At 35.9% G+C, this 25782-nt stretch overlaps 3 protein-coding genes across 6 annotated transcripts; all 3 read left to right on the top strand.

Annotated features, from left to right (window-relative positions):
- The first annotated feature begins 224 nt into the window (after positions 1–224).
- Positions 225–10349, top strand: LOC116163096 (retinal dehydrogenase 1-like). Of its 2 annotated transcripts, XM_031476941.1 has the most exons (11): positions 225–353; positions 404–508; positions 8404–8505; positions 8562–8727; positions 8778–9082; positions 9131–9233; positions 9288–9472; positions 9524–9688; positions 9735–9892; positions 9959–10033; positions 10210–10349. In XM_031476941.1, the coding sequence occupies exons 1-11, from the start codon at positions 315–317 to the stop codon at positions 10265–10267; spliced, it is 1461 nt and encodes a 486-aa protein (XP_031332801.1). In that variant the 5' UTR covers positions 225–314; the 3' UTR covers positions 10268–10349. The 2 variants fall into 2 exon arrangements, with proteins under 2 accessions (XP_031332801.1, XP_031332802.1); XM_031476942.1 differs by lacking the exons at positions 225–353; positions 404–508 and adding an exon at positions 5143–5286.
- Positions 10350–12788: 2439 nt separating this feature from the next.
- LOC116163109 (NADH dehydrogenase [ubiquinone] 1 beta subcomplex subunit 2, mitochondrial-like) lies at positions 12789–13639 on the top strand. Its single transcript, XM_031476960.1, has 3 exons — positions 12789–12958; positions 13025–13148; positions 13512–13639. The coding sequence occupies exons 1-3, from the start codon at positions 12861–12863 to the stop codon at positions 13575–13577; spliced, it is 288 nt and encodes a 95-aa protein (XP_031332820.1). The 5' UTR covers positions 12789–12860; the 3' UTR covers positions 13578–13639.
- A 4440-nt stretch (positions 13640–18079) lies between these two features.
- On the top strand, positions 18080–24091 carry LOC116163095 (nuclear factor NF-kappa-B p105 subunit). 3 transcript variants are annotated; one of them, XM_031476939.1, is made up of 15 exons: positions 18080–18272; positions 18513–18677; positions 18724–18869; positions 20968–21143; positions 21195–21336; positions 21386–21524; positions 21575–21679; positions 21726–21837; positions 21883–22344; positions 22395–22559; positions 22711–23036; positions 23090–23385; positions 23478–23573; positions 23679–23894; positions 23948–24091. In XM_031476939.1, the coding sequence occupies exons 2-15, from the start codon at positions 18521–18523 to the stop codon at positions 24044–24046; spliced, it is 2637 nt and encodes an 878-aa protein (XP_031332799.1). In that variant the 5' UTR covers positions 18080–18272; positions 18513–18520; the 3' UTR covers positions 24047–24091. The 3 variants fall into 3 exon arrangements, with proteins under 3 accessions (XP_031332799.1, XP_031332800.1, XP_031332798.1); XM_031476940.1 differs by having other exon boundaries at positions 18108–18276; XM_031476938.1 differs by lacking the exon at positions 18080–18272 and adding an exon at positions 18297–18454.
- Positions 24092–25782: the final 1691 nt, after the last annotated feature.

Genomic DNA, 25782 nt, shown 5'->3' with positions numbered 1-25782 from the left:
AAAGTTTTGTAATGCTATGATGATGAGGATGCATAGTGAAACTGTAGGTATCTCCTGTAGCTCCTGAGATAAATTTACGTTTACCTTTCCAGAGCTTGCTTTGAATTCCTTTAACTACTAGATTTGAAGAAGTTATCCTAAATTAGATACACTCGAACCTACCACTTTAATTGAAGTGACATTCATGACTTTTGATAATTCGACCCCCTCTACTATCATATCGTGAGATATGATATTCGAACGAATTTAAAGGACCGATAAATATTTGGGAACTAGGTACTTTGTAATAGAAGTGACTGGAAACACATTCTACAATGGCTCATAAATCGAATCCGCCCATCAAATACACCAAGGTAAGACCATTCGAAAAAAGGGATTGTGTGATCAATGACTTTATTTTTAGTTATTTATAAATAACGAGTTTGTGGATGCTGTTAGTAAGAAAACTTTTCCAGTTCTCAATCCTGCAACAGGCAAAAAAATTGCTGACATCGCAGAAGCTGACAAGGTAACTTACCCATTATCTGTAGAAGTAATAAAAGTATACAAGGGCCAAAGAGACGAGTGATATTTACCTGATTAAACCAGTGTGATTCAATAGAGGTACATACTTTAGTATATTTAAATCTGTGATACTAGTAAATCATTGTGTAGATAGCTATATCTAAACTTGATAATGACCTAAAATCTCATGGCAAATACAATATAAATTGATTTTTTCACTACTAGCGTCCGATGACATGATTATTAACCTTTTTTCCACTTCTAAAGTAGGCTTTCTCGGCATTTGTTCAAAGTGGTTAATAATTTTTTATTATTAACTAGTAGTCAATAATGAGAACTGTCACGCTGTCACTTTTAGAAAACACAACCCGAAATTTCGCTCAATGAACGTTTAGACAAGTTCTCTAAAATGAATAATTGCCACCATTCGCAATTTCCAGAGAAATTACATACCTAAAATTATCACATTTTGAAAAAATTCGAACGAAATTACTCTTTGAAAAATCTCAATGACAGAACAAAATACGGCCTGTTTCACTTGTACTTCCACGTACTTGATTGACATGTTAAATTAAGAAACAAACAATTCTGTCCAACCGTTAACTCTCTTATCAATATAATATGTTAATTTAGAGGATTTCAAGTGCCAGTAGTGAAAAAAATAGTATATATACCACGGTAGAGAAGTCTATTATTGCCTTCGCACCTTACACCCCTCGGCGCAAGCGCCTCGAGATGTAATCTTGGTGCTCAGTCAATAATAGTGGACTTCTTGATATATAATGTACTATTATTTTTCTAATGATCCTATCTAAGAAGACTGGGTATTGGATTATCGCTTAGGTACATTTACCTAGATGTGCCTAAATTGAACCCACTGCTTTATGAGGTGCACATCTAGAGCGATGTGAAAATGCAGAAATGAGAGATCAAATACATCAAAATACGATTGGTTAGACAAGGTAAATCTATTTTTTCATACTACAACCGCGTTGCATAAACACCCTTTTGTACCGTCTATCGAATGCTTTTTTCACAAAACTACCTTTTCAACGCCAAACGGAAACCAAGTACTAACATTCCTAGAATTGTTTCTCACAATTTCATGTCTCAATGCTGTTACTATTAGGTAGCTAACTGCAACTATATCATGTTCATTTTTCGAAAAAATATGTCATCCATACATGATCCATACTAGAATCTGCACTTTCATTAATTAGTGAGAATGTCTAATAGGTACAGTTAGTACTAGCGGTATAACGGAAATTCTTGAAAGATACTGCTTTTTTTATACCAAGGTGCCACTTGGTACAGTTGTTCCTTAGAGCCATTTAAACGATTTGACCCGAAGAACACTTGACATTTTTCGTGTGGGTAGATTTTAGAGGGGTTGGGGGTGATTTATTGTAACATTTAGAAAAAAACTAAATATGGCCTAGAGACGAGATCTGGGGGTCGATTTCGTATAATTTTAACCCGAGGAATCCAATGGTAGCGCCAGAAATGTAATCCGGATACCGGAAGTCCGTGAAAAGCCCCCATTTTTAGAAAATGACAGACTTTTGATCGAATTATATTTCTAAGGCACACCGGGCCGTGTAAGGTGTCTAGAGTTATGTTTTTGGGGTCAGGGAATTCATTTATGATAACAAATATAACCTACTGTCATCGGAACTGCATGAGAGGCTTCCCTACTGCACTTTCTGAAGACGTCGCACGCGATGAAACCCAAGATATTCCAAAGTTTTAATATATAAACTTATATTATTTTATTTAATAAAAATACACATTATCAAAACATAAGATATATTAAAACATATGGTAAAAAATGTATAAGCCTATGAAGAATCACCAAGTACATCGCTGACCTCCTCTGAGATTGCGTTATCACCACTGAAAAGGAATTTTACATATAAATATTAAAGGTTCGGTAGTAAATTATATCGAAAGTATACAATATTCTTACCGTTTGTTTGAGCAATCTCCCATACATTTTTGGCATGCAGGGGAACATGGTACCTAATCCGTGTCGCGGCAGCAAGAGGTGGAGGGGCACATAAGGAGGGCGGCGTATGTCGCTGGCCATATCTGGGGATGTGCAAACCAGGTGATGAGAAGCTCTACAAGTCCAGAAGGATGCGGGGATGGACTCTTGAAGCCAAAGGCTGGAAGGTTCTGTAGTCCAAGCTGCCACAAGTATAGAAGGCAGTCCGTGCTCTTGACAGGTGTGGCTGCGAGACCCTTCGGTGCAACTGCCGGCGACACGGATTGCCATGTTCCCCTGCATTGGGAGATTGCTCAAACAAAGGGTAAGAATACTGTATACTTTCGATATAATATACTACCGAACCTTTAATATTTATATCGGGTGAATATTCCCAAAATGAACATAGGGAATTAACATGGGAAAAGGGGTTTTTGTAGATAGTTGCTCCCCATGTTAACTTAGAGGGTTGATCATGACACCAATCGAAAGAAGATTTTTTTCCTCGTCTAATGATATACGAATTAGTTCATTTTCAGGTGTATTTCTCACTGTATTATCGAAAACTCGAGAAATCCACTTACCAAAATCAAGTTCGCCATGACTAGTAAGACAAAAAGCAGATTCAAACGTCGAGATCAATATCAGTTTATGCACCTGGCATTAATTTTTTTGTAAAATGCGGTTCACTGAGGAAAAAGTATTTATAATAAACAACGTTTACAGCGGAAATATTTACTCTAGTACGCGATATTTGTTTTCCGTGCATATGTGAAAACCTAGTTCAATTCGTTAGGAAATTTCCATGGTTTAACATGATTTTGCTAATTGGATTTATTGCCGAATTTTTGATAAAATAATGAGAAATGCACCTGAAAATAAGCTAATTCGTATATCATTAGATGAGAAAAAAAATCGTCTTTTGATTGGTGTCATTACAAACCCTCTAAGTTAACATGGGAAGCAACGATCGGCCAAAAACGTTTTTCGCATGTTAATTTCCTACGTTCGGTTTTAAAATATTCGCCCGGTATGTGAAATTCCTTTTCAGTGGTGATAACGCAATCTCAGAGGAGGTCAGCGATGTACTTGGTGATCCTTCATAGGCTTATAAATTTTTTAGCCCGTGTTTTAATATATTTTATGTTTTGTTAATGTGTATTATTATTAAATAAAATATTACAAATTTATATAGGTATTAAAACTTTGGAATATCTTGGGTTACACCGTGTGCGACGTCTTCAAAAAGCGCAGTAGGGAAGCATCTCATGCAGTTGCGATGCCAGTAGGTTATTTTTGTTATCATAAATGAATTCCCTGACCCCAAAAACATAACTCTAGACATTTCGTGTAAGGACACGACCTGGTGTGCCTTAGAAATATAATTCGATCAAAAGTCTGTCATTTTCTAAAAATGGCGGCTTTTCACGAACTTCCTGTATCCGGATTACATTTCTGGCGCTACCATTGGATTCCTCGGGTTAAAATCATACGGGATCGACACCCAGATCTCGTCTCTAGGCCATATTTAGTTTTTAAAAAAATGTGTTCTTCGGGCCAAATCGTCTAAATGGCTCTAAGGAACAACTGTACCAAGTGGCACCTTGGTATAAGAAAATGCAGTATCTTTTGGTATACCGCTAGTACTAAGTTTTCGGCCACAAGGAATAAATGACACCATGACCAACCGTTGCATCACACATCATGAAAGTGAAGTTTGCAACAGTTCAACTCAATCCACATTTATCTATATACCTACGTGTAATCACCTTCGTTTAATTAACCCTATTACATTTAATGAGGGATAATTACGTAACTTAGTAACCGATTGGTTATCTATTTGTTAGAGGCCAAAAATGAGTCGTTCAATAACACACGTATAGAAATACGAGGGTAAATATTCATGGTTCTCATATTATGGTGAATGAAATAACAACAGAGTTGACCTTGTTTTCCCCGAATTAGTTTGTTTAAATTGCCTGCGTTTCGACCTCTAAATTCTGTAGGCCATTATTAAAGGAATGATAAACAAACAAAGACGTAACACACAAACCTTAATTTTTTGTACTGTTGTCTAAATTTAATATCATTAGCTTGAGGCCGAAAAAAAAACAATTAGAATAATTAATTTGTTATCAACTCAGGGGTTACCAGGGTAAAGTTTATCTCAAATATTGTTGTAACGGTATCATGAAAATTAAAATTTAACTGCTATGTGGCAATAGTAGGTAGATATTAAACATTAAAAAATATTCCGAAACCGAAAGGAATATTTTTGGGGGATACTCGATCTTATTAAACGGTATGTTCCCTAAATTAAACTGTATCTACTTTATGCCCTGGCTACTGTTTGATAATGCCATACCAAAGAGTAACCATAATTACTCTTTGGCCAAACTATTGTAACGGAAATGCTCCAGACATGACGTCGCCTTTGGCGCTCTGGAATTTTCTACGCGCGCGATAGTAGGAATATTCGAGAATGTTCGGGACTTACATTGCTTGCGTGTATAAATGGTTGCGGACCGAACATCGCGGCAGTCTACTATCGAACGAGATCGAGTACGGACGAAACATTGAGCGCGAAAATCTGATATAAATTGCGAAGTGTGTGTGATATAAATAATCGATATAAATTGTACGGTTTTTATAGTGTTTTAGTTTTGTTTAATAAATATTGATATAAATCGAACCCGAATTTATAAATCACGTTACACTATTATTAGCGACATAAATTCACAATATTTAGTACGGCTTTTTTGGGAGCTTCAGTTAAACGTTTCTGGAAAAGGAAATAGGTGGGTTTTTGAAAATTTCTACTTAGGAGTTACTCTGAAGGCCGAATCGTTGTAAAATATTTTCAAAATGGTCGCACTTTCGGAAATACCGGAAGTAGCTATACTATATTCATTATAAGAAGGTAGTAGATGGCGCTGTGTTTGAAGATAAACACAAAGGAAAAATATAAAACGGCACCAAATTATTGTAAAGTAAAAGTAGAAATATTCAGCACTGCGGAGAGAAATAAATCTTTGACACTAACAGATAATGACACTTTGGCAGTTTAGTTAGCAACATAAACTACCACCTTACAAAATTCACCACCCGTTTTATGTTTCATTGTAATACTGACTCGTGTTTTAACCAAAAATAATGAAGGGCAAAGCTTCCCTATGCTTTCTACCGCTACCTTCTTAAAATTAATACAGTATAGTAACTTCGTTATTTTAACTGGTAACCCCTACTTTTTATTGCATTTTTTGATTCTACGTAAAATTTCAGTTCTTTTGATACCCACATGTCGAGATCTACCATTTATGATTTTTAAGTTATTTTGACTTTAAGAAAATGACGGATGCAGACGATACCTTGATAATTGCTTACTCGAAAACGGTTTTAGTTATGGTAACCCATTTTTTACCAGTGCATAAAGAAAGAATAGGGCTTTCTTTCAGTGTTTCAAAGTTAAGTTGCATAAGACGGCACCTACCTATATGAAGATCCAAATTTAAAAAACTTCAAAAACTAAAAACTCAAATTTTTTAAATGAAATAACTGGTTTCTTACTATTGCATTAGATAGAGAATCGACGTTGACATATTTTGATATTACATGTTACTATAGCTATCTTTAACAGTTTTTGAGTTATTCGCAATTACATTGAATTGATACCATTTTTTTGAATGTTTTTTAGTTGTCGGCTATGATTTTATAACAATCGAATTTTGAACAAACCTAGAGCCACTAATCCGTCACCCGTTATAGGTTGACATATGTTTTTCAAGCTGCAGTATTTACTAAAAATATCTTCGTTGTGTAGTTTAATGGCCGTTTGGCAACGATTATTGCGACAACGGTTACAAATTACAATGAATTTTAAGCAATGCTTATAAGCTAAGCTCGGTTTAGCTTTGTTCAAACGGCCATAAGTTGTTTAAGTTCCGGAATAGTATATTAAGATGCAAGTGTATAATCAAGTCTTTAAAGCACGCGCAACGAGTTTAATGGCACGACGCGAAGCGGATTGCCTTTAACGTTGCAAGTGCTTTAAAGACCAATTATACACGTGTATCTTATAGTATTTTTTATTATACCTGCAGTATAATTTAAAAATAGGAAATACAATGAAACCATATTGACGTTATACTCGAATACATGTCTAAATAAGTGGGCTGGGTGTTCGTGATTTCACGATTGCCATGTAAATGTCACTTGACATTTGCTTATAAAAATCATCGTCTTTGTGAATAAAACGAATTCCGTTGAAAAAGATAATACACCGTCCATTAAATCGCTTGTCGTAAAATCTAAACAAACGTTGGTAGATGTAAAATCCAAATCCAGTAAAGCCTTTCATAAAGAATATGAAAAGTTGTTTCCATGGATGAATAGGAAGTTACTTACGAATAAAGTCTTAAATGCATCGATAATGCTCGCATATATGAAGGAAATGTCAAAGGTATTTAAATCTTCTATCTTTTGGTGCATTCATTCAAAACTTCAAACAATGCTGCGATTAAAAAGTGGAACAGATTTGGAAGCATACTCTAAATTACGCACGTTTGTGAAAGCTTCAACCAAAGGATAGGTACAAGCCAAAGAAATGTTCTGCATTTACAGAAAGCGACCTAAGAGGATTTTTTATTTCACCCAGATGGCAGTTTCAAAATTCATACTTGAAGTATCATTACTTAGCAACTTTAAAGTACGAGTGTTTTAATACTATTTTCGCATTTGAGCTAGCATTTGAGTGTTTAAAACGGAGATTGTGATTCAGGTATACGTACCTCATAAAAAATCCTTTATCCATAAATTAACTAAATATCTGTCGTTTGGTATTTTAACTTGCACCTAATTTAACGTGAAACTCCAAAGAAAACTATAATAATTGCGGCAATATTGGCATAAATACCTCCCAGGGTCTGTGTACTTTAAAAACTTGCATGCTACCCACACCCACAACCGTGTTGTCGGCGGGTGAACAAGAAAACACAAAAGTTTCTTGCTTTGCAAGTTTATAATAAGCCAGCAAAAAACCGCTTAAATGTGGTCTTGATAATATTGTATGCACAAACGGTCCCGAAATATGCAAAATCTGCAAAAATTAATTGGATTAATTGAACTTGATTCCGATTGATCACCACTGATCTAAAAGCACACGCCTTACATATTACTGATTTTATTTGTTACTCAGTTGTAAACGTTGATTAACAAGACAAAACGCAAACGGGTAAACGTCATGTTTAAACGCTACTGACTTGTAAAACTGACAGCAGACTTGTAAAACTGACAGCAGACCTGTAAAAATTTTACAAGTTAGTAATCTAGTAATTTCATTGGCCAGAATTAATGCGAAGTCTCTGTTACATGGATAACATGATATTTTAGACATTTCTTCAAGATCAATTTAAGAACTAATTATTTACGTTTACAAATGAGTAACAAATAAAATATTCTACATTATACGCCAGGTAATAGTTTTTACTGGCTCTAGGAGATGACAGGCTAACGGCTCGCCAGTCAACTTCTCCTATCGCCAGTAAAAACTCACTTACCTGGCTAATAATGTAAAATACTATAAATCATGCATTTGCATAAAATCACTGCCTTGTATAAGATTAGAACACACCCAACTCGTAGTATGTAGGTACCTAAAATAAGGACGATTGCTTTTCTTACAAATTTAGGATTGTATTTAACTCGCCTTGTTCAACCTCGTTTGATAAAAAAAGAACCTAAATCTCTTTTGCGTATAATATAAAGCTCACCCGTAAAGCCCTTGCTTACGTACTTGACATATAAGTAGCTATTTTGTATACTCCAATAACTTTAAAATAGTAAATCCAAAACCTACTTAATCTGCGCCGGTTTGTACCATTATGAGATCGAAGATTGTAATCATACTTAAATTTCAGGAAGATGTCAATAAAGCAGTCGCAGCTGCCAAAGCAGCCTTTGAACGCAATTCCGAATGGAGAACTATGTCGCCGGCTTCAAGAGGTGAACTGATACTGAAGGTATTATTATCAACACAGTTAAGTTACTGTGGAAATGTACAAATTTATTTTCCAAGCTTGCGGACCTAATGAAACGCGACAAGGAGTATTTAGCTGCCTTAGAGTCGTTGGACAATGGTAAAACCTACAAAAACGCACTTCACGATGTGGGATTTTCTATTGATGTGCTGAAGTATTACGCAGGATACTGCGATAAAATTCACGGAAGTACAATTCCCTCTGGTAACATTCTCATTGATCGCTTAGTTCGGTTTATAAGCTCTTTTCTGCAGATGGCAATTTTATGACCATGACAATTAAAGAACCAGTGGGTGTTGTTGGACAGATAATTCCGTGGAATTATCCTCTTGGGATGGTGGCGTGGAAATGGGCGCCAGCCTTGGCCACGGGATGCACGGTTGTTCTCAAGCCAGCTGAACAAACACCTTTGACAGCTCTCGTACTCGCTGCATTGGCAAAGGAGGCTGGATTTCCAAAAGGAGTAGTAAATGTACTTCCAGGATATGGGCCAACCGCAGGCGGTGCGATTGTTCAACATCCAGGCATTAATAAAGTTGCTTTTACTGGATCTACTGAAGTATGATATTTAAAAAATCGCCAAAGTAATGAAATATGTCTAAAATAGGTTGGCAACAAAATTATGGAAGGTGTTGGTCAAAGCAATCTGAAGCGCGTGTCACTTGAACTTGGAGGAAAGAGTCCTCTTGTTATATTTGATGATGTAGATGGTAAAAGTGCTCGCGTTATAATATACCTATTATTACTTATATCTGAACTTTTAGTTGATAGGGCTGTTGAAATTGCTTATGGAGCATGTTTCTCTAACCATGGACAAAATTGTTGCGCGGGATCACGCACATACGTGCAGGCTGGTATTTATGATGAATTTGTTAAGAAAGCTGCAGAAAAGGCAAAGCGTACGAAAGTAGGTGATCCATTCGCTGAAGATACCGTGCAAGGTCCTCAGGTACTCCTACTTCAATAACCGAATGCGTTAAGTATATCTAATGTTGTGTAGGTAAATCAAGAGATGCTTGATAAAGTTTTAAGACTGATAGAAAGTGGAAAAAAGGAAGGTGCCCATCTTCAAACCGGAGGTTGTCGCAAAGGAAATGAAGGCTACTTTGTTGAACCAACCGTATTTTCCGATGTTAAAGACGACATGACAATTGCAAGAGAAGAGGTTTATTTTCAAACACTAAAACCCCTTTTATAAACCGGATTTTTAGATTTTTGGTCCAGTACAAAGCATTTTAAAGTTTGAGACCTTGGAAGAAGTTATTAAAAGAGCTAATGATACGACCTACGGTTTAGCGGCGGGAGTATTGACAAACAACATTACAACTGCTCTTGCTTACGCCAAATCCGTGAGAGCTGGATCGGTGTGGTAAGTATCTTATGTAAAGCTAAAGAATACTTGAAAATACTATAATTTTTGTATTTTTGTTTGTAGGGTTAACTGTTACCACGCTGTCTCACCCCAGACGCCATTCGGAGGATTTAAACAATCTGGAGTAGGAAGAGAGTTGTAAGTTAATTTCTACCAGGGTTACTAGGTATAATAAGGGGGCACGTCATAATGAATTAGTTGCATTGTTGTAGCAGGTAGTTCTCTTTTAGGTACTACCTTCATTTACTGTCGCTGCCTCAAACCGAATCTTTTTCACGTCTTTTTAATACTAACATTTTGTCTGTTTGTTACAGGGGAGAAGAAGGACTCAAAGAGTACTTAGAATTGAAAACCGTATCAATAAAAGTGTAATCGTTTATCACACCATTTTCTCTAAACGTATGTTTTATAATGTAAAACCATTACCTACTGATTAAAACTAATGAATTGGAAATCCATGGGTTTTATTAAGGATCCTCCTCGGGATCCTCAGATCCTTTATAGTTTTGTATTGTTGTCTGTCTGTCCGTCCGTCCGTTCGTGTGCACTACATAACTATTTTTAAAAGTGTAAAAATGTTGAAATTTGGCATACAGATAGGACGCCGATTCTCAGCGTTGAGTGGTAGATTGAAGATTTCTTTTTTTCCAGAATTAAAATTCTTAAATTAATTATTGGTCAATAGATTGCATTTAAGTTTCGTAAAACCCGATCTAAAGTTTATAATGCTATGACGATGAGGATACATAGTGAAATTGTATGTACCATCTCCTATAGCTCCTGAGATAAATTTACGTTTACCTTTCCCAGAGGTTTCTCTGAAAATTAGCTTCAAAAATTTAATTTCCTGAATACTTGCTTGCCAAAATTAAACACCGCAGTACGATGAAGTTTTCAACATATGGACAACAACGGTAAATATGAAACAAATCGAATTTACAGCTCCATTTTTTACAAGTGTTCTATTTCCAGAGCTTGCTTTGAATTCCTTTCACTACATAGATTTGTAGAAGTTATCTTAAATTAGATATACCTACTCGAACCTACCACTTTTCATATTAAAGTCATTCACTTGGAATTTTTTCTTTATTGCAATTTTTAAAAAAAATTCAAACGGTTTCAACGTCAATGTGTTGATACAAAATACATGCAATAACAAAAGGCTCGAAAGTACCATAAAATTGCTTTCATTAAGAACGTTACAAAACAAGATTTTCCTAACTGCCCCTTCATACTGGTCTGTTTAACATGGTTTAGCAGCGCTGCACTGCGTCCTGTCCTTCTGCTTAGAAGCGCGGCTAAGTCGCCCAGTGCGAAGGAGCACTGATGAGTATTTACTTCGAATTTTGCAAGTATAAGCATTTGCTTACTTTTATTCATACGGGCCAATATCTCATATGAGAAATGCCTACCTTTTTACAGATAACGATGTTAATCAAAAGGCAAGGCATGACTGTTTCTTGCGGAAACAATTCTTCTCATAATAATAATGCGCGACGAAGGGTAAATTGGAGCTCCCGACGGATACTTTTTCTTTTATGAATTTTACGAAAACTGTTGTCCGCTAAATGGAATACTTCCAATGTTGATAATGGCAAGCGAGATAAATCTTATTTTCACCAGATATTCGATTAACGAGTCTTATCAAGGTTTTAAATGTTTTTTGTGTAAATTCATAAAAAGGAGAAATTTCCCTACAGACAAGACACTTTACTTTTATGTCTTTCCAGTACGCATACTACGTTATAAATTCGAAATTAGGAGGTCAGTACATTTAATGTTATTCCAAGATACGCGCAAGTGTAATTTCGCACTCCACATAAACAATAGCTACTTTAGCGATAAAACCACTTCGAAACTGTACGTTTAATCAATTCATCCTCGACTAAATACAAATTTATTTAACGATTCCTTCTCCTTCTACTGCCACAGGTCGTTTCTTTACGCTTAAATTTAGAAAGCCCGTTTAATCTCTTGCCGACGGAAAATTTTCTTTTGGTTAAACTTTTAACTGGAAGATCTTCTTTTGCTGCTGATAGTTTCCATCCAACGTTAATGGTAAGATTTTCGGAAAATCCGCGAAAAGTTGTCGTTTCAAAACGACACCATTGATCGAGTTGTGGAAAATCTGTCTCTTGTGACCAAATAATGTCTTAAACGGTGTTCTTCACGATCTGTGGTCACTCGGGGACGTCCAGATCCAGGGCAACGTTGGTGAACCTTATCTTCGGACCATCCGGACCAACATCTTATTACCATTGCAACTTCCCGTTGTACACGTCCAGTAATATCTCTATAGGAATATCCGATTTCTTTCATAGCAAATTCACTTTGCAGATAGTTTAAACGGCGACGAACTCTTGAAATTTTTTAAATAATGTTTGGCAAACAGTAGTGGTCAAGAAATGTAATAGGTAACATTGACAGTTTATGCACTCAAATATTTTATAGAATGTATTTGGAATTTCCGTACTGGGCACCTAAAGGCGCTTTATATGCAAAACTTCCGACTTCAGACCTTCAGCGAAAACCACGGTATAATAAAAAGCGAAAACTCATTTGTAGTGATTGGTAAACAATATAGTATTATTAGCGTTTTTTTGTCTTCAAATATATCTACTTTAATTTCTCAACATTGCCCATTACTCCTGGGCGACCCTGTATAAGTAATGGATTCCTTGGGTAGGATCAATCTATTGAAAAATATTCTCGACCAAATTTAGCTATGTCTTAATGCTATAAATTTAAAGGCTTCCGAAACTGTGCGGCAATAAAGAACACAACAAGCTGATGAGCTCCTGACGATGTAAAGCAGCGCAATATACTCACCCGTATGTATGATGTATTGCCTGCTGCTATCAAAATTCGACGAAACTGTAAATTCGCAAAGTTGCTATAATTCGATGTTGTTGTATTGACGGTCTAATTTTAGGTTAACTCACTCACCCAATTTTTGTTGTGAAAAATGTTAATTTCTCGCGGTGTAAATCTACTAAAATGTTCAAAAATTTTGAAAAACATTAAGGTTACTAATACAGCGACTAGGAATGGGGGCCACGCTGCGTACGTAGTTTCAAAATATATCCATTACATAATCGCACTGTTTTAAAACAAAACTTTTGCTTTCAGATGGAATTATAGATCACCACCTCCTCCTCAGCCAAAATACATATACCACCTTGCAGAATTTACTCAAGGTGTAATGTGGTGGTGGATACTGTGGCATTTATATACTCAATTGGATCACATAACTGTAAGTATCATTTTGGTAACGAGGTAGATTTTAAAAGTGATACTATTTTACTAACTACATCATATGTAGGTTTCGAAAAAAATCAAGTAGATAATGTGTGAGATTTCTTCGAAGATCTGCAAACACCCTATTTTAGCCAATCCTATCTAATCCTGGTCCATGCCATACATTAGGTAACATAAAAATTGTTTAATGCTCCAGTGGAATAACGATAAGAAGGAACGTTCAGTTTATCTGTCCTCTGTTAAATTTAACCAAGGAGCCATTATTGCAACGCAAAAGTTAATTGTGATTAAATTTAACAAGTTCCTCATTGCATTAATGCCAGTACATAATTTATTCTATTTCTTTTCTGTTTCCTAGGGAGAATTTGATTATCCCGATCCATCTAAATGGAGTGATGAAGAATTGGGAATATCATCGGAATAAATAATTACTTTGTAGGGATTGTATTGTACATAAGTAGAAAGTGTATTAAACTTTTACTAGTTCTTGTCCCTTATTTTTTCCTCTTGGAAGACGTCAATGGCTGAGAGTGCTAGTAACTAGTGCTGGGCGATAAATGAAATTGTTATCGATAAGTCTGTTTAGTCCGATAATGATTGTTAGCTGCCGATTATTATTGGCACTTAGTGAAAATTGTCCATTTCTGCCAAGGGGTAAATCGCTAGGCAAAATCGTGTACACCAAACTTCATACTTCACGTATTTCATCAATACTTCATGCACTTCATCAGTACTTCACGGACTTCATCAATACTTCACGGACTTCATATCAGTACTTCACGCACTTCAACAATATTTCATGGACTTCACTAACGGACTTCAACACACTTGTACACCATACTTCACCAGAAATTTAAAAAAAATGTGCTTTTGTTTGAGTTTTGCCCGTCCGTCGCGTCGGACCCACTTCTGCGGTTTTGAACTACTTTTCGGGGAATGGTCCTAGAGTCTTGGAATTTTTTGCAATATGTGGCCTCCATCAATTATTTCCTGAGATGCTGTTTTTGAAAGTAAAAGTAAAACGTGCATTACTTTTACATACGGCAATCAAATGGATTTTGCATACGCATGGCTTTAGTGGTGCAGTAAAAATTTTGAAAATGGGGGGGGGGAACACACGTTCCACCGTTCATGGTCTCATCGAAATAAATTGGTTTGCACAAACTATAACGTTACCGCGACCCTCTTTTTCAAGTTCAGTTCATGGCGAGGGGGGGGGGGCGTATTTTATCTTTCATGATATTCTAATTAAAGGTCTCAACGAAAGGAATTAATTTCTACCAACCATAGTCCTCTTCTTCGATCCCTTACCGTGATTGAATATTCCCTTATATCTCCACAACAGATTGTTGGAAGAGGGTACTCACAAAGGGCGATTGGGACATCTTAAAGAAATATATCCATTGAGCGAATATCTCGAAAACGGTTTATCGGAGGAAAGTACTTTCAAAGGCAAAATCAATCGGGGGTGTCGGAGGATTTTGAATGTCCTCCCATCAATCATCTACTAAGAAAGTAAATATCAATAGCATGCCTACTACCTTCTAACCCAACCATTTACTAAGCTATTTCGGTTTAAAAAATGGCCCTTGATCTTTATCTGCAGAGGAGTTGTGATTTTATAAGCTTTTCTTATCAAATTTCTGTTATACCTATGCAGTTATACTAAATAGTTCACTTCCTATTAATATAATGGGTCCTGTTAAAATATATCTTTTATTAACAGATTGGATATCTGGCTCTATACCATATAAAGGTGTCCAATTCTTCTTTTAAAAATGTCATTTAAACAAACAAACAAAATAAGCGGGAAAATATTGCTTAGGTCTTGTAAAAGGTATTGTAACATATTACCAGGCTGAACCCAATAAGCAACTCTTAATCCTTTTACAACAGGTTGCATTTTTAGGGGATTATTTTCAAGAATTATGCTAATGGTGTTGTTTGTGTGATAGCATGTGGATGTGATAGTATTGACCTCGGGATTGACATTATAGTCGTAAATAACTCAATGGCGTGGCCAGAAACTTGATTTGGAAGGGGCTGATGTACTAAGTTGTGGAGGGTACTGAAATTTTAAGGAACACAAAAGCCGATATCCACGTGACAAATTTTCCGTCTGTCGATTTTATTTTAATATATCTAATAAAAGTGTTATTTATAGCTACCTGAACGTGATGGTAAAGGAAAGGATTTATTAAATTTTTAAAAGGAAACAATTTACGATCTTTGTACCTACACATAAATACGACGCAAGGACTATCAGTACGTCTACGAGTCGCTGTCTCATCAGGGCGTCTGTCGCCCGTGTAACTGTCCTTTTGTTAGTCATTCATAAATAAATGCCATACTTTTGCGGATAAAAAACTTACCTTTCAGCATAGATTTTTTAATCTATGCTTTCAGTTTTATTTCGCAGAAATTTATTTAATTTTACCTCGAATTTTACATAGTGATTACGACCGTGAATTGAACTACCGTACGATTTTTGTTAACGGATTTGATTATAAACTTCGCCTCAACCTCATGCATTTTTCCAATAGTTCGCTTAAACTTCACTAACTTCACCAATACTTCATAGACTTCATCAGTACTTCATGGACTTCATCAATACTTCACGGACTTCATATCAGTAGGTACTTCACGCACTTCAACAATATTTCATGGACTTCACTAACGGACTTCATCACACTTGTACACCATACTTCACCAGTGGTTCACCCCTCGATTTCTGCTAACTATCAATTAATAGATAATAAGTAGCGGTAATTATCAAGAGATCGAAAACACTAGGGCATACTCGTTCGCCATTTTGGTTCTAAAAGTTTAGCGGGAGTTTTTATTGAGCGGGAGTTTTAATTTACTATAAGTTACAACGTATTTAGATGATTGGTCTTTTTAAAATTACTACTAAACTGGGAGTCGGGTACTGAATTTACCTTTTCTTTTCTGTCTTAGCTGGGACTAGAACTCTTATTACAAGGAAAAAATAAAAGTTAAGTTACAAACTGGGTGTAACACGTAGTCAATTACTTATTGGTTACCTACTACCTACTGATAAATGTAATCAATTACTCCCCAGCTCTGTTTAGGAATAAATTACTTTTATTTGTAGATATAGCCAACCCATTTTATGTAAAATAATAATAAATAATCGATAAAAATCGCAAAATTTACCAAGATCACCAGAACCAAAATGGCGGACGAGTATGCCTGTATAAATACAGCGCCCTAGAATTGACGACATGGCGTGTTCGAGTCGGACACGCTGGCGGCTGGCGCTGTGACAAATCCAAACTCAAGTTTAAATAAACCCCTAAAGCGGATCTATAAAAACCCGAACCAAAAAAAGCGACAGAGCACCTCGGTTTGACTCTACGGGATCATTGGATTTCACTGATTTTCAATAGGTTGGTTACATGTGGCCTATCCTATAGATGGGTCAACTGTGCAAAGTTTGAACCGAATCGGTCCAAGCGTTTGGCAGTTATCGTGTTCACGGACGGACAGACTGACACCATCGACTCTTACATCGCTTTGCTCTGCCGCTTAATAATTGTTTGTAAGGGTTTAACAAGTAAATGTTCCCGACAATATAGTCAAAGGAAAATGGAGAGGTAAATAACGGATGATGAGGTAATAAATAAGCGTCATCCTTATGTAAACCCTATAAATTATGTACATATCTGCATTTAGAATTAAAACGTGATAGGGGCGACGACGTACCGCCTTTCAAATTAAATATTTGCTGCCAGTGTACTTTCAATTCCGTAATAAAATAAGATTGATTAAAAAAGTGAATTTCGAAAAAATGAACAAATTTAAATTTTTTTTAGATAGGTAAATGCGGAGAGCCGCAATTTTATATCCCCCTGTCCATTTTCCACAGATATCGGGATATTTGTCCAAGATAAGGATAGTCGCCGGTAACTGGTAAGTTAAAAAAGTGGTATATATGTGCATTGTGCATCAGCTACACAGAAGAGCGTGTCCGATCTGTTTCTTATTTTCTTGAAAGAAGTTTTCTAACAATAGATAGAAGAGCGTCGGAATTTGTGTTTTGATGCTTTTAAACATTATCTTGAATCATTATACAACAAGGAAACAAATTTTGCGGATAACTAATTCAACCCTAGTATGGTATATCTGGAGGGAGGAAGGGGAGCAATCAATTTTGCGTGTCTCAGGGCCATAAATAAATAATTGCATTTTAGTAGAGTAGGTAACATTATTGTGAATATAAGCATGGTCATGATTCATGAACAAGGTTTGAGCTTTTTTTGTAATGTAAGTAGGTAGATACCTGCTGCAAAAATAAAATCAGTCGTTTAAATTATACTGCTGATATACAAAGAATTATACTGTGCTCTGTATGATGGGTGACGCAAAAGAAAAAGATCTGTTTTGTACTCTCTCTATCTCTACTTCCGGGTAAATTTGCTAAAAGTATTCTGACGACTGACGAGTTTAGGTAGTTTCCATTTTCACTTGTTTATAGTGAGTTACAAAACTACAAATCAATTAGTGAAAAAGTTAAACTATTACATTTTGTTTAATCTTCAATGCAAGTAATGCAACATAAACGTTTCGGGAAATGTAAACTTCCATCAAATGGAAAAGTTTACCTGAATTAACCCGATAGCGCCGTGCGTGTAGGTATAGGTCATGGTGTATTTATACACCATGGTATAGATAGGTATACGCTGTACAGTGTACAGGCATTGAATTTCAATGGTACAGGATATAAAAAAGCACTTCAAAAACGAAATCAATTCCACATGACTGTGTGTAACTATTAATACATGTATTTATCGTACAATATAGGTATCTATAGCCTTAATAAACAATAAACTATTTAATCAGTAAGTAAAGTAACGAACTTTTGTTCCAGGTACATTTTTTATGCGTGAGAAATCGGAATCCGCCAGCTTCATTTAACTTCCGTGTCATTGGCACGTATTGGCTAGACCAGACTGTGGCTACACGCATGCGTTGAAACGGGGATTTTTGTAATTTCCCATGTGATGTAAATTTGCTTTGTTTTTAAATACTTGTTTATCAACTTTATCTTTTTATCGACAAACGTTGGGGAAGAACCTTATTCCTGCCTATCGATGACGTAAGTAGGTACTTTACGCCAAGATTATTCGGTTCAGTTGTTCAATTAGTTTTGTGTAGCACTTCACGCAAGTTTTATTCCTTCTGTTAAGCTTATATTTTTAGTGTTAGGTTTATTAAAAATGTTTGAATTAGGTATATTGTCCAATTCAATACATTTACCAGCAAACTTTGAAAAAACTGGTATGTTTTCGGTCGTGTTGAATTCGCATTAAAGCTCGATTTACTTTTGTCTCGCTAGACTTGGACATGAATTTGTACCCTAATTTACTAACACCACCCATGGATTCGCCGACTTCATCAATGATGTCACCCGACTCGGACTGTCGGTCTCCGACACACTTATTTACACCATATCAAGTCCCACACATCTATTCATATAATCCGGACGTGGTAACAATAAGGGGTAAGTTCTCAAATCTGTTTTTACCGTAATTTATTGTCCGTTTTAGATTTGCCCGAACCATGTCTACGAATGCGAGAACCACCCGTGGACAAATTTCGATTTCGTTACAAGTCTGAAATGTCGGGAACTCACGGATCACTGAATGGGAAAACATCTGATAGATCACGAAAGCAAACATTTCCATCTGTTGAGGTGAGCAATGTTGCAATGTTTCTTATTTACCTGCACTGTTGTTGACTTCAGTTGAGTATGTCAAAACAAATGCCAAAATAAACAGCTGACCAATACTGAGAACAGCTACTTTTGAAATTTCTTGTTATTTAATAAACCAATTTCAAAGTAAGTAGAGTCAGTGTGTTCATACTCATACAGTAATCTTTGTTTACTACGAGGTTTACTATTAGTCACCCATTGTATACACCAAGACAATATTTGTAAGAGGTTTACCAAAACAATTGAACATTTACATAACCTTGAATAAGTACGTACATATGATTTTTTACCTTTGGCAGAGAGGAATTTGGTGTAACACGCTACCGTCATTTAGGGTGAAGAGGGATATTTTTGTAGATAAGTTTAACGCCATTAGAGCAAAAATTATCACAAAAATAATTTATATACTTTCATGTTTGTAGAACGTGATTGCGCTTGGGTGTTTTGAAAAAATATAAGTAACATCTAAACTTTTCTTTTCACCCTGTATCTCAGAAACAAATGTAGCTAGATTTTTCTGTTTCACAAAAAAGGGGCACAGGGTCGCGAAAACCACAAGTCTCTATCTTTAAAAACAGCTGAAGTACATTGCAATCCGAGCTGCAATCTCAACCAAAATAGAACACACTGTACACTTTTATATATGTACATACAGGATAAAGGGCAATAAATGGCCAGCTCCAGTGATTTCCATTATAATAAATGAAGTACTTGATTTTCAGCCTTTTACAACAAAGAATTTTTACCTCATTGGATCATCTGTCAAGTCTCAGGGTAGCTACACACCATCCAATTCTTATGCAAGTTCTGATAATACTATCTTATTCTCAATACATAATTAGTTCTGCGTCTCTTGTTTTGTGCAAATCTTTGTTTTGTTGTTGAAGAAATTTATGAAAGCAATCTCGCCCAGGGACAGTATCCTTACCGATTTTAATTCTTTTATCTTGCCAATCAAGGTAACTCTTTACAAGTTAACTCGAGAGTAAACTTATGTCTCCACAAGTCATAGGGAAGTCGCATTCAAGCACAAAACCTGGTGATATCTTCGTGCATCCATTTTAAGTTTCCTAGTTCAAGCTAGGTGGGCAAATTTCTGAGGTCACAGCTCGACAGATTTTGTTGAAATTTTGGATATGTATATCAGTAATATGGAAAGGAAAAATAACGGGCCGGATTTTTGACAAAAAATTTTGAAGCGCCGCAACGGCATTTAATTTTTTTCCAAAAATAATTTAGTATTTTAGTCAGACTTTTTTACAAAAAAAAACGGAGAAAAAAAAAGTAAAAACCTAAAATATTTTTTTTCGCCAGAGAGGTTATTTTGATTTCGTTAAAATTTTGGCAGTGTACAGTGTGTCCTATTTTGGTTGAGACTGCAGTGTATCTCAGCTGTTTTTAGAGATAGAAATAGAGACTTGACGTTTTCGCGACCCCGTGCCATTTTTTTTTGTGAAACTTAATACCACGAACAGAATAAATCTAGCTACATTTGTTTCTGAGATACAGGGTAAAAAGAAAAGTTTGACTTGAGATTTTTACCTAGAATCCAGTGGCGTAGTAAAAAAATTTTGGACACCGCGTCTGAGATTTGACCCAAAGCTAAAAGTTATATGCGACATCCTGTATATTTTAATGGCAATTTTTTGCATTATTTTGCCCGATCGCATTGATGTATCACAACCTACATTTTTTTATATAATTATATATTTCATATTTTTCAAAATTATGAAATGACATATTATGTTTCTACTGCCATTTTTATTGATTGGAATCAAGCTGTTTTAATTATCAAGGATACAATTAACAAAACAAAAACTCCATTTATCTATGGCCTACTATGTATGTATTTATAAACAGTAAAAAATAAGGTTTCAAAAACAATTGACATCAAGATATACAGAATGTTGTATTTAAAAAATACCAACTTTGGGTTAAATCTCACTATTCTCACTATTAAACCTTGTAAGGCGGCTAGCATTGAATTGCTCTAGGTGACCTTATATGACTTTGCAAAATCCAAAGCACCTCTACACTCCTTTTACTGAACTGGTCGATTCTGAACATTTGTTTTCAGTTATTAAACTATGATAAGGAGGCAGTTATACGTTGCTCTCTATATCAGTATGGGAGAGAAGATATGGCCCATACTAGGCAACTGCACGCCCACAGGTTGGTCAAAAAGCAAGGCACTGACGAAATTGATGATCCTCACAATGTACACGTTAACAGTGATGTGGGCTTCGTTGCCAAGTAAGTTTACAATCTTTACTGTCGTCCTTTTGTTAATGAAGGTGTCCTTAGTTTCCATAGCATGGGAATTATTCACACTGCAAGAAAGTACATTGTCCCAGAGTTAATACGAAAAATGACGATTTTGAAGCAAGAAGAAATCGCAAGAAGTGAGCACAAATTTAGACCTTTAACAAAAAAAGAGGAGTTGGAAGTATGGCAATGACCATAGTTGTATTTGGTTAACATCAATTTTGTTATAGATGAAAACTATTGCTGAGAAAGAAAGCAAATGTATAAACTTGAATGTGGTTTGTCTACGATTTGACGCTTATAGAGTAGTAAATAACATTTACTATCCCATATGCCAACCAGTTTCCTCTCCCGCCATTAATAATTTGAGTAAGTTTTGTTTCACTGTGTAAGTTTACCTTTTACTTACATTTGTTTAGAAAGTGCTTTAACCGGTGATTTGAGGATTGTTCGTATGGATCATTGTACAAGTCCCTGTAGGGGTGGCCGAGAAATATTTATATTAGTAGAAAAAGTTACTAAAAGTAAGTGCACGTTAGTAATCTAGCGTTTATCTAATGTGTATTGTAGAGAACATTAAAGTACGTTTCTTCGAGTTGGATGATGAGGATAATGAGGTGTGGGAGGATTATGGACGTTTTAGTGATTTGGACGTTCACCATCAATATGCCATTGTCTTCAAGTATGCCTATTTGTTTCATCTCAGTTTGTTAATCTATAATTTTAGAACTCCGCCATATAAACATGCTGACATTGACAAAGAAGTTAGAGTGTTTATCGAATTGCAACGCCCGTCAGATGGAGCCAGAAGTGAACCAAAAGATTTCAGTTACATTCCTTCAGAAATGTCTATTGGAAGAAAAAGAACAAGACTTAGTTCCGATGATTATACCACCTCGTTCTTTTCTGCTGATGAACTGCCTATAACGTTGAACACTATATCACCATCAGTTGATCACGAAACAATGACCAATGCGAATAATGCAACAATCAACAGTGCAGATTTAGAGGCTGCCCTCAAGCACAATAATATCGATTCATCAGAATTTGATAAGATCTGTAATTCACTAATTGGCCCTGGACCAATGAGGGACATTTTCACTGCCGAAAATGTTTCAATCAGAGAGTTGAAAAGCTTGGGTCTAGTTATGGATACTCCAAACTCCAAAATTCGTACACCTTTGCATAGGTATTACTTAATATGATGATTTTGTTATATTTGCTAATGTTTGATTTTAGTGGTAAAACTGAAAAACTTTCAGTTACTGAAGAAGAAAATCCCATTGACAGGGTGAAATCTGAGTTAATTTCATTTATGAAAACATCTCCCTCGAATAATAGAGTATCTCTTATGTTGGAGGCATTAATTTCGGGAGACAAATATACAACATCAAATGGGAATAAGTAAGTTTTTTTATTCCTTGTTCCTCTGAAATTTTCTGGTGGTTTTTTTTCCTACTTCGCACAAGTCTGTTGTATTATGACCTTTCGGGAAGTACTGATCTATTCATGGAAAATGCGCTAAAGTTAGTATTAACATTACGAAATATTGTAGTGTTCTCCATTTTTTGGCGGCCGAAATCGGCACAGAAGACGAATTTGTGACGCAGTTACTCAGCTTTGTGAAAAACTTTGGAAAAAAGGAATTGCTGAATGTGAAAAATATAAATGGACAATCCCCGCTACATTTAGCAGTTGAATTTGGAAATGAGCTATACCTTAAAGGACTAATTGAAGCACAAGCTGACATTGCAGTGCAAGATAAGCAGGGTAACACGCCACTACATGTGGCCATAGTAGATCGAGTTCCTGAAGGAATATTGTTGACAGTACTCGACGCTTACCACCGTTCCAATACCAATATTGACATTTACAATTACGGTATGTATAAAGTAAGGAATGGAAACATAATATTTTGCAGTTTTGCTTTCTAGATGGAAAAACGCCTTTACATTTGGCTGTAAGAGGAAAGAATTTAAACGCGACTAAGTTATTTATTAATTGTGGAGCCAATGTCAATGCAGCAGAAAAAAAGAACGGTTACACTCCTCTACATTTGGCCATTTTAAATCGAAATATTGACATTCTGAAATATTTACTTGACAGTACGAAAGCCGAATGTGATTGTGAAGACTTTGCTCAGTATAATCCTTTACTATTGGCACAGGAACTGTTGGATAGCTGTGACAAACAAACATTTCAGATATTTAGCATACTGGAAAGCCATTTGGTATGTTAACTTGTGGTGTTGTCAGCCTTGCAAATGCTTTACCTACCGGGATTTAGCAATGAAAAATGTAATAACACAAGGTTATGTTGCAGAAAAAAATTGGTATTCCCTCCGAGATGCTTTTACATAATCGTGTTCATTCTGAAAGTGATGAGAATGATGACGAAGAGGATTGCAGCAATAATAATGTAAGTACAAATCACATTTTTACCTGTCCTTCCACTTTTATACAGAAATTCTGGCTGACTTTGGAACTGTCATTTTGAAAATTAATTGGAGCACATTTTTTACAGAATTCTGCTGATGATGAAGCAAACATTGATATCATTGATAAATATGGTGCTGTAACAGACTTTACTGATGCTTGCAAAATATCATTGTCGGACATTCTGGATAAATCAGACGCATGGAAAAGATTAGGAGAATCATTAGATTTTGGGCACATACTCCATACTGATGCTTTTGCAGCAGTACAACATCCAACCAAGAGTTTATTGACGTTTGCTGTTGTAAGAAATATTTTTTTACATATTTGTTCACAAATTACTGACCGTTTATTTAGGCAAATGGCAGAAGTGTGAAGGAAATTAGAGATTGTTTGGCTACACTTAATGAGAAGCAAGCTGTGGAAATTATTGACAAGATGGTAATGAAATGCTGAGTTAGGATTTGTTACAGTATTGTAAATATATATTGTTATATTATCTATTGTATTTTTTAATATTTTATAAAAAAGAATTTATAATCATTAACTCTATTGTTATATTATTGTTTTATACCATTTCCAGATTTAACAGACGTTGACCAACACCTTTAAAGAAAATTCCCCAGTTTTATTAATTTTTTTAAATCTATTAGTAGATGGTATAATACCATAAGGTCCTTTCTCAAAGTGCTTCACATTGATCAGAATTTTTTATTTTGCTTTCCAAAAGATTCTTTCTTATTAAGAATTTCCTCAAGCTGTTTCGTCCAGATTTCCTCCGTTTCCTGACTAATTTCCCCAAAATTTCTTAACTTACATTAAATTTCCCATTTTTTTATATGAAAATTACCATCACCTTAACCATTTTTATTTTTCTAAAATTTTTGTAATACCTACTGTAGCGTTTATATCAACCGAAGCAAAGACGATAAATAATAATATTATGCTTTATTTTTTTGCAAGCTGGTAAGAAAATAACATGTACAGTCAAAGTTAGTAACAGAATCACGCAAAAAAACTACTACATCACAATAACCTTCGCGGTCATACTTAATTGATGCATTTGACCGTCTATTTTTAGCGCATTTTTGCAAATTTATTTGTAAAAAGTAGCTTTTAATCTCACTTTGGCTGGCTGGTCGGCTGGCTGCCAGCAAATGTGGGCGCGTAGAAGAACTCTTGTAGAAAGGCAACGGGTGTATTTGTATCTACAAGGCCGTGTAATTTGTAAACCTTGGGGACAGGGCTACATGATGTGGGGTTGGCGACATCTGGGCGTCGTCCTCGAGCGTAGTATACTAACGTGAAGGTTTTTCAGTTTTTTCCTATCTTCTACTACAGTTTTGGTCCGATTCTTTTCAAACTGGTGTCGTCGGAAAGATGTTGTGAACGCGCACAACTCCTGCGTGGCGAAATTTTGTTTTTTGGCCTAGGGGCGAAATTAACGACCTTTTGTAAGGCACGCGCGCGCGTCTTCGAGAGGTAGTCAACTTCGGGCACCTTTTACCTTCTGTTGCGAATTCTGTCACGCGTTTTAATGTTTCGTAAATCTCGAATGGCTGTCTCTCTTTCTCGTGTCGCCAATAGAAGCTCGAGCAATGAGAAGTGCCCCCCAAAAATTAAGTACTATCTTGTGGAAGGTTTTTAGCGAGATCCACCAAAATGTGGGTGTAATATAAGTATGCACCGAAAAAGGAAATGTGGTAGCCTCCGACAAGATCTAACTGATGGTGGAGAAAAATCTTCAAAGTCGAATTGCGGGTGAACGGGACGTCGGAAGTGGGTACCGTCAAAGCGAATGTAGTAGCCCCCGACACGATCTTACTGATGGTGGAGTCAAATCTTCAAACGCGAATTGCGGGTGAACGGGACGTCGGAAGTGGGTACCGTCAAAGGGAATGTGGTATTCTTCGACAAGATCTTTTATTCATGGTTGAGTCAAAAGTGGCTAATAGAATACTGATCTGCCACACAAAAATGCGCTGAAGTCCCTTCGATCTCACACGAGGACTTTGATAATTTTTTCGTTTCCCGCCGGAAGTCGACAGTATGGATCCTACTAGAGCCGTAGGTAGGTAGATCTTGCTTTGTAGCCATCTATTAGTTATATGCGATTTAAAATGGCAGAAAAGAAACCAATGTCTTTTACATCTGTATGTAAAATTGTTAAGGCTAATAGTAGGGGAGCTAGC

This window comes from Photinus pyralis, unplaced genomic scaffold, assembly GCF_008802855.1.
Source record: "Photinus pyralis isolate 1611_PpyrPB1 unplaced genomic scaffold, Ppyr1.3 Ppyr1.4_LG2, whole genome shotgun sequence".
Classification (NCBI taxonomy): Eukaryota; Metazoa; Arthropoda; class Insecta; order Coleoptera; family Lampyridae; genus Photinus; species Photinus pyralis.
The sequence above is the reverse complement of the archived record's forward strand: the minus strand, read 5'-3'. Positions and strand labels throughout refer to the sequence as shown.